The 8,139-nt window shown below is 63.4% G+C and overlaps 2 protein-coding genes across 4 annotated transcripts in view; one reads left to right on the forward strand and one right to left on the reverse strand.

Annotated features, from left to right (window-relative positions):
* The window catches only part of GPR62 (G protein-coupled receptor 62), a 3,289-nt gene extending 693 nt beyond the window's left edge, over positions 1–2,596 (forward strand). Inside the window, exons 2-3 of one of the 2 annotated variants that reach the window (XM_014959483.1) lie at positions 115–302; positions 398–2,596. In XM_014959483.1, coding sequence (XP_014814969.1) covers positions 456–1,460 — 1,005 coding nt within the window. In that variant the 5' untranslated portion in view covers positions 115–302; positions 398–455 and the 3' untranslated portion in view covers positions 1,461–2,596. Of the gene's footprint in view, positions 1–114 lie in introns of both variants that reach the window. The other variant, XM_014959482.1, reaches the window with a different exon arrangement.
* Positions 2,597–2,738: 142 nt separating this feature from the next.
* PCBP4 (poly(rC) binding protein 4) lies at positions 2,739–7,617 on the reverse strand. Of its 2 annotated transcripts, none has more exons than XM_014959480.1 (12): positions 7,307–7,617; positions 6,951–6,974; positions 6,840–6,872; positions 6,452–6,563; positions 6,235–6,363; positions 5,868–5,996; positions 5,542–5,616; positions 5,329–5,373; positions 5,070–5,145; positions 4,630–4,682; positions 4,025–4,194; positions 2,739–3,680 (listed from the first exon to the last, which is right to left on the reverse strand). In XM_014959480.1, the coding sequence occupies exons 1-12, from the start codon at positions 7,600–7,602 to the stop codon at positions 3,365–3,367; spliced, it is 1,458 nt and encodes a 485-aa protein (XP_014814966.1). In that variant the 5' UTR covers positions 7,603–7,617; the 3' UTR covers positions 2,739–3,364. The 2 variants fall into 2 exon arrangements, with proteins under 2 accessions (XP_014814966.1, XP_014814967.1); XM_014959481.1 differs by having other exon boundaries at positions 6,452–6,568; positions 7,307–7,449.
* Positions 7,618–8,139: the final 522 nt, after the last annotated feature.

The raw sequence follows: 8,139 nt of genomic DNA on the forward strand, positions 1-8,139 counted from the left end.
CTCTCCCTGCTCCAGCATCTCGGGGGGGGGGGCGTTCTGGTCATCTCCAGGTTTCTTTGTGGCTCTTCCTCATGTTGGTCCTTCTCCTTCACGCCCTGCTCCCCTCCCCAACAGGCAAGAAGAAGACAGCAGCCATGGCTCTGGTGGGGTTTCCCCCTAAGGGATGCAGGAGAAGAGCCCTTGCTGCCTGGGCACCAGAGCTACTGGCTTAGCCCTCCCTGGGGATGGCAAGCCAAATGGGGCCGAACAACACGGACAGCCTAGAGCCACTCTCTGTCCCCGAGCAGTCCATTGCCCAGGAGGTGATGGGCCTCTTCTGTATGGTCCTCCTCACCCTCACTGCCCTGGTGGCCAACACTGTGGTGATACTTGTCATTCTCAAAACTCCCCTTCTCAGGAAGTTCATCTTTGTCTGCCACCTCTGTGCGGTCGACCTCCTCTCTGCCATTTTCCTCATGCCCCTGGGGATCATCTCCAGCTCCTCCTGCTTCAACAGGGTGATCTACAGCATTGCTGAGTGCCAGGCCTTGATATTCCTGAATGTCTGCTTCATCAGTGCCTCCATCCTCACCATCGCCGTCATCAGTGTGGAGCGGTACTACTACATTGTCCACCCCATGAGGTATGAGGTCAAGATGACCATCAGGCTGGCAGTGGCGGGAGTGATCTTCATTTGGGTCAAGTCTGTTCTCATCACTGTCTTGGCACTGGTGGGCTGGCCTCAAGGCAACGGGGCCACCAGCGCTAGCCGCTGCACAGTCTACTGGAGCCCTGGGGCCCACAAGAAGGCTTTTGTGATCATCTTCAGCATCGTTTGCTTTGTCCTGCCCACCATCATCATCTTCGCTGTCTACTGCAGTGTCTACCGCGTGGCCCGGATGGCATCCCAGCAACACGCCTCTGTGCCAGCACAGCCAGCAGCTGCTCCGAGACAGCGATCCAACTCCATCGCCAGCCAAGTGACTATCATCACCACCAGGAACCTGCCACTGCCCAGGCTGATGCCAGAGCGCTTTTTTTTGGGAAGCAACAAGGCCATCCTCACCTTGGTCCTCATTGTAGGACAGTTCTTGTGCTGCTGGCTGCCCTTCTTCGCTTTCCACTTGCACTCCTCTGTCACTGCTGGCACGGTGGGTGGTGGGCACGGGGAGATGGTGGTCACGTGGATTGCCTACTCCTCCTTTGCCATCAATCCCTTCTTCTATGGGCTGCTGAACCGTCAGATCCGGGAGGAGCTGGCCCGGCTCCGGCGCAGCTGTCTCAACCGGCCGCTGGGCCAGGAGCTCTGTCTTTCCGTCTCGGAGGCCTCTGTCCAGGAAAACTTCTTGCAGTTCCTCCAGAGAGCGACTTCCACACTGGAGACCCATGCCAGCTGCATCAGCCCCAGCCCCAGGAACAGGCTGGACCAGACCAAGATGGCCTTCCCCATCCCAGGTCAAGTTCCTGAAGAGAGCAGCTGAAGAGCACGGGGTCCTGTCCCACCACGCTGGGCAGAAGGGTGGGCAGGGGACCTGCCAGGGACCCATTGGACCTGCTTGGACTCAGCCTCTTGGATTTGGAGGGGTCCTTGTTCAGGTTTTGCCTCTTCTCTGAGCCTGTGGTGGAAGACAGATTCTCCGCCTGGAGAAGACAGTAGATCTGGGGAAGCCTCATCTCCCTTCTGCAGGCTGGGACTGTCTCTGGCTCCACCAGCACAGCCCAGTTGGATGGATGGGCCCTCCCTGGGACATGGGGAGCCAAAGGGCTGCTATGCAGGACCAGAGGAGGGAGTACCTCCACCTCCGTCACCCCGCTGGGACCACTTGTGGCCAGCAGGGAAGAGCAGAGGTCCCTTGCACCCCACCCATGAGCAGTGGCCCAGCTAACACCACTAACACCCATAACACCAGGGCCCTGGGCACCCCGCTGAGCCTGGACGGCGGCGTGGAGCCCTCCATCCTTGGCTGTTTAACCCAAAACTAACGTCTGGGCGGAGGAGTTCCTGTCACCCGTGGTCCTTAATAAGGGGGTTGGCACCCTCGGGGCTGGCTCTGGCTGTGTCTGTTCTTCCTACTGGTGTGGCAGCACATGCTGTCCATGGCCATGCCCTCTGCCCCCCCCAAAGCTGGCAGGGGCTGCCTCTCCAGGGGGGGTTGCATGCTGGGGGTCCATGCCAGGCTGTTTATGGACACAGCTGCCCAGCTGAAGCCCAGCCAGTGGTGCCACGTGCCAGCCAAACTGGGCTGCCAGCCAGGGGTGTGCTGGGGTGGACGCGGTGGCACAGGGTGGCATGGAGGGGGGCTGCGTAGGGTGCCCCTGGCCATCCGCAACCGAAGGGGACCAGGAGCTGCTGTCCCCCTTTGGTCCTATTGCTTCTGCAGGGCTTGGGTACCCTCCCATGGGACCTCCAGTGCAAGCAAGGGGACTGGTCCCTGCTGGGGGGGACGCTGGAGGGGTACATCACTCCCAGCACACCCACAAAGGTCCCAGGCCACCCCCAAAGGTGCTGGCACAGTGGGTTGGAGAGCCCCCTGCCCCAGTAATAACTGGGGGGCTGGGGGAGAACTGACCCTTGGCCTCTCAAACTGCCCCACGGCAGGGAGGGGGCTCCAGGAAAGTCCCCAGAGAGACTGGGGCTGAGGGCCAGCACCCCCCTGGCCACAGGGACACCCCTCGGGCCACCACCCGCTGTCCCCAGAAGCTGCGGCTGCCCCTGGTGTGTGTGGGATGTCTCCACCTGGTGTGGGGGGGTATTATTATATTTTTCTTATAATTTTTATCTTTTTATTAAACCATTGATAAGTTACAAAGGAGGAAAAAATATAGACTTATATATACAGCATTTCCAAGCCAGCGGGGACCGGCTCTCGGATGGGGTTGCTGGGAGGTGATTGCTCTGGGGTGGCCCGGGGAGGACCCCCCACCAGAGCCAGGGGACAGGGGACCCACGGAGAGGCCAGGCAGCCCCTCGTCTGTCGGGACCTGCGTTTTGGGTGCCAGCCAGAGAGGGTGGGCAGGAGGGGGACGGCAGGGCGAGGGGCAGGAGGTGGAGGTCCCACTCCGTCACAGGGCATTGGGAAAAGGGACCCCAGGCTGGCAGGGACAGCCACCTACCCTCCCCACACCAGGGCACACGGTCCCTGTGCAGAAAAATGCGGGAGGGGGGCACAGTGCTGCTGGGACGGGCAGCAGGCAGCGCAGCAGCCCTTTCCTCCAGTGGGCATGGCCAACGGGAAGACCCTTCCCTTCCCTGGGGTGGGGGACAAGGGGATCCACCCCAGGTATGGGGCACCTGGCAGGGGCTGGGGGACAGGGTGGGCAGCAGAGAGGTGTCCGTGGCGCGGGGGTGGCACCCCGGACCCCCTTGCCCACCCACTGGGAGGGGTCAATAGGGTGAGAACTTCTGCCGATCGGCTTTCTTGGTGCCGTTGGCCGCCGAGATCTTGGTCGTGTAGGTGGCAGTGCCGCCATTGGGACCCCCCATGGAGGACGGGGAGAGCGCCAGGAAGGACACCGGCTTCAGGCCGATGAAGTTGGAGAGGGAGATGGTGTAGGGGGTGCCCAGCAGGGCTGGAGGGGCTGGGGCGACAGTGGGCAGTGCTGCGCCAGAGCCTGGGGTGAGGGGCTGCGAGAAGCCCACGCCGAGGTCCATGGAGCCAGGGCCCGGTGGCGCTTGGGAGGTAGATTTGGCCGTCTCTAAGCTGGGGAAGCAAGGAAGAAGGATGGGGTGGTGAGCACCATGGTGACAGAGCAGGTCACCAGCCCCAACCTGCCCATCTTAGGGTGCAGGGACTTCGTGCCCCATCCCTTCCCACACAGGTCTCCATGGGCATCCTGCTGGGGAGGGCTAAAAAGCTGGGGCTCAAGCCCTGTGGGGTCTCGAGTCCTGCACCCACCATCTCAGGATCTCATAGCACCACCCAGCTCACCCTTCCTGAGGATGCTGGAGTGGGGGTATCCCCCAAAACCTGTGTTGGTGGGGTAGCTGGGGAGGTGCCACCCCTTGCTAGCAGCCAGCATGTGTTGCCCCGAGGCTGGCACCTACCAGGCTGTGATGAGGTACTGAGCCAGGGTGATGCTGACGGGGGACCCCGTGATGGTCACGTGCCGCTCGTTGGAGCCCTCAGTCTGGTTCCCGATCTTGATGTGGGCGCCCGACATCTGCCGGATCTCGCTGATCTTGCTGCCGTGCCGGCCGATGATGCAGCCGATGAGCTGGAGGGGCAGGGACTGAGGTGAGCCGGGAGCAGCTGGAGGGGTCACACCTAGCAGGGAGGTCACCCGACCACCCCCTACCCCTGGGAGGATTGGGGAAACTGAGGCAGGCACCAAGGTGCTGCTTTCTTCAGGCAGACCCTGCTTTTTGGTCTCACTCAAGCCCCCTTCCCGGCCAGCATCGCTGGGCTGCCACATCCCAAGGCTCTTCCTTGGCATTGACCAAGCCATTTCCCCCTCCCGTGCCTCAGTTTCCCTTTTCTTGCAGCTTCTTCTGCCCCAGCAGCCCCTCCTGCTCCTGAGCTCTGGCAGCTGAGGCAAAGCCTCCCCTCTGTGAGACAGTGGGTGCTGGCCCCTGCAAAATGGCTGTGGGGTGGGACACATGGGTGAGGGCAAGCTGTGGTCCCCATTGCCATCCCCAGGACCCACACATACGTCGTTGGGCACCAGGAACTCCTGGGAGCTGCTCTGGGAGCTGGTGTCCAGGCCTAGAGGGAGAGACAGGGATGTTAGTGGTGGGGTGGTGGGTCTCCAGCAGCTCTGTGCCCCCACCCCAGGCCCATGCTGGGACAGTCAGTGGCCCTGGGGACAAACCTGAAGTACCCCTGGGGAGAAGCAGGGAGGATGGGAGATAGGCACCAGTCATAATTTGGTGCCAGTGCTCACCCATTGCAGGTTTGGGGGGCACTGGTGGGTGCAGGGACAGCAGGAAATCAAGGACAGGGTCGTTCTGGAGGGCGGGTAGCCGTTCCAGGGAGGCTGGGACCAGAGAGGGTGGCAGGGGATGGGGATGCCCTCATCAGGGCCAGGTGGCTGGGTGGGTCAGGAGGGGCACCCCACAGCCCCAGCCCTGGGGGTGGGTGGGAGATGCTCACCTGGCACCATGGAGGGTGCGTGGCCCAGGGAGGCGAAGGGAAGCGAGTGCCCTGACAGCTGCTGCAGCTTTGTCATCTGCCGGGGAGGAGGAGGAAGGAGGCGTTAGGGGTGACAGCAGAGGGTGCCCTGTCCCCTCCCGGGGCTAGACGCTGGCACCCAGTGCCTACCAGGACAGGCATCCCCAGCAGTGCCCGTCCTGGCGGGCACAGACCCAGTACCCACAAGAACAGGGATGGGCTTCCACAAGGACAGACTCACCTCCGCTGGAGAGACCCCACTGTACTGGCCCTGCATGGAGAAGCCCTGGGGGGGGAAGGAAGGGGCATCAGTGGGGGGCCAGGCAGGGACCCCTGCCTCAGGTCACCCCCCCAGGGCAGGGAGGCCACCCCAAGCCCACCGGAGCTGCCCCTCGCCAGCAGACACTGGGCTCCCTGACCACCCCATGCCCCCGGGGGGGCTGCAGCCCCTTACCTGGTTGGCAGAGAGCAGGATGGTGCCCAGGGAGAGGCCAGGGTGGTAGGGGATGGTGGCCCCCTTCGGAGGCGACTGGAGAGGGAGGGAAGGAGGTGGAGGGGATGAGAGACTAGGTTGAATGGCCCCACAGCCCCCTGGACCCCCTTTGCCTCCTCCCCCCACAACAAGCTGGGCACAGCCCCCAGCACCACTGAGGCAGGGTGCTTATGGGCTTCCATGCAGCAGAACCCTGGTGCCCGGATCCAGGTGGGCACAGGAAGTCCCTGGCAGGGAGGACAGGCAGCATGTGCCCCCCTGGAGTGGGCATGGGGCTTGGTAGGTACCTCTAAGATGACGGCGCAGATCTGCCTCACGCACTGGATGATGGTGTCTGGGACCCCTGAGACGGTGACAGCCCGTTCCGTGGAGTTGGGCAGCAGGTCACCGGCCACCTGCACCTGCGCCCCCGTGGTCTGGGGGGAAAGAGAGATGCTGGGGTGCCTCAGCCATACCCCACCCCGGGGCTCAGCACCTCACACCTCCCCTGTTCCCTCCTTGACCCCTGGAGACCTTTTCAGGATCCACAGGGTGATGCTCCACTCCTGCATCACCTCACACAGCCCCTGCAGGACCGTGGCAGCCCCTGTGCCAAAGGCCTCGTACCCCCTGGGGAAAATGGGGAGCCTGCACCCAGGGGACCCTCAGCCTCACCTCCCGGATCTCCCGGATCTTCGTTCCTGCCTTGCCGATGAGCGAGCCACACTGGCTGGCCGGGATGACGAGGCGCAGCGTCACCGGTGCCCTGCCCGGGGCTGCCCCATCACTCCCGGATCCCAGGTCCTGCGAGGGAGGGGGGGATGCATGGTTGAACCCCCAGGAGCCTGCAGGCATGGGGGAACCCGGCGGGGGGTGTGTGGGGGCTGCCTACCTCCTCCAGCTTGAAGGCGATCATGGAGACAGCGCGGAAGACAGCGTCGGTGGAGCCAGTGATGGTGGTGATGCGCTCAGGGCAGGACCCCTCCGAGATGGTGATGCGCGCGCTGCTCTGGGGACGGTGTCACACCCCGTCAGGGACATCAGGGGCCTTGAGCTCAATGTCCTCCCCCCCACCGGGGAAGGGCTCTCCCGGGGTGGCCTCGATGCCCGCAGACCTGGACTTTCCCCCTCCCACCTGCCCCAGGCAGCTTCCCCAGGGTGCAGCCATGTCTCCCCCGGGTCCGCTTGGGGATGGAGTGGGCCAGGGCTGGACACGGGGGAGACACCAGGCGCAGGCAGGACAGGCAGCAGGACCTGGCAGCCCCCCAGCACACTCTTACCTGCTCTCGTATCCTCTTAACAGTCTCTCCTTTCTGCAGGGAGAGGAACAGGGCGGGTGGTCAGGTCCAGGGGAGCCCAGGGCTGGCGATGCCCTGGACCCCAAATCTTACCTTGCCGATGATGCTGCCGATCTCCTGCAAAAGCAGAGAGGAGGGTGGCCCCGTCAGCAGGTAGCTCCCTGCCTGCCACATCCCTCCTGTGCCCACAGCCCGGTAGGTGGGCAATGGGCAGGCCCTGCCCCGCAGCCACTGGGACACTGGGTGGCTTGCTGGTGACACTGGGGCATGGGGACAGGCCCCTCTGTGGCTTAGGACGGGGGAAGAAATCCTTCTGGGAATGCTGTTCCTGGGGGGAACTGGGAGCAGGGAGGAAAGCAGCATGTGGCAAGGAGCTACTACTCCAGCATGGCCCCCCGCCCCAGGCATCGGTGACCCCCCCGTGCAGTGCTGAGCCCCCCTGCCGTTACCTTGCCGTGCATGAGCATGCGGAGGGTGAGGGTGATGCTGAGCTCTGTCTCCTCGGGGCTGCCACCCACGCCGCTGGCTCCGTCTGGCGATGCCATGGCGGGAGGGAGACCTGAGCCTGCGGGACATGGTGGACTTCAGAAAGAGGGGGGAGGCCCCAGCTAATTCCCCACCCCGCCCCAAATCTGCAGCTGGTAAAGTACCTATGGTTGGGAAGAGGGGAAAGTGAGGTAGGGGCAGCACTGTGCCCTCCTCCAGCAGGAGAGGCTCCCACAGCCCCGTGGCAGACCACTGGCATCCTGCACCCCTTCTGGGAGCTCCCCAAAGGGACTTGCTGCCACATGGCTGCCCGGGCCTGCGGGCATCTGCCTTCAACCCAGTGCATGGCCCTTGGTTGGAGCTGGCACCGCACCTTCATGGAGCCAGGAGCTGGATTGGGGGAGAAGGGGAAAAGCGTGGGGAACGTGGCTGTGGGATGGGGTTCACTTGCTGGGATGGTGGCACATGGGGTGGGGGGTGGCTGAGGGCGGCCTGGGTGGTCTCACAGGCTGTGCGAGCCTTCCTCTTCCTCCTCCTCCTCCTCCCTTCCCCCTGCCCGTGTGCAAAGCCCCAGGGGAAACTGAGGCAACCTCCCTGATGGGGACCACCAGCCCGACATGAACCACGGCGCGATGCCCAATGCAGGATGCTGCTGCACCCTGCCCCCCCCCCCTAATGTTAAAACCTCCTTTTGCCATTTTCCTGGTCTGGGCTCAAAAATGGGCCAAATGGCCGGAGGTGACACTCAAGGGGAAAGTGTGGGCAAGAAGAACTGCCAATTTGATGGAGCTTCTCT

Source organism: Calidris pugnax, unplaced genomic scaffold (assembly GCF_001431845.1).
Source record: "Calidris pugnax isolate Ruff unplaced genomic scaffold, ASM143184v1 scaffold407, whole genome shotgun sequence".
Taxonomy (NCBI): Eukaryota; Metazoa; Chordata; class Aves; order Charadriiformes; family Scolopacidae; genus Calidris; species Calidris pugnax.

What these genes read in the sequence shown, in the direction of transcription:
- PCBP4 (XM_014959480.1), bottom strand. Translation starts at nt 7,602, where the DNA reads ATGCCAGTGGTCTGCCACGGGGCTGTGGGAGCCTCTCCTGCTGGAGGA. An exon ending in TCTGCGCCGTCATCTTAGAG is followed by an intron (nt 5,617 to 5,867) that starts GTACCTACCAAG and finishes CTCCCTCTCCAG; the next exon opens with TCGCCTCCGAAGGGGGCCAC. An exon ending in CAGTACCTCATCACAGCCTG is followed by an intron (nt 3,681 to 4,024) that starts GTAGGTGCCAGC and finishes TTGCTTCCCCAG; the next exon opens with CTTAGAGACGGCCAAATCTA.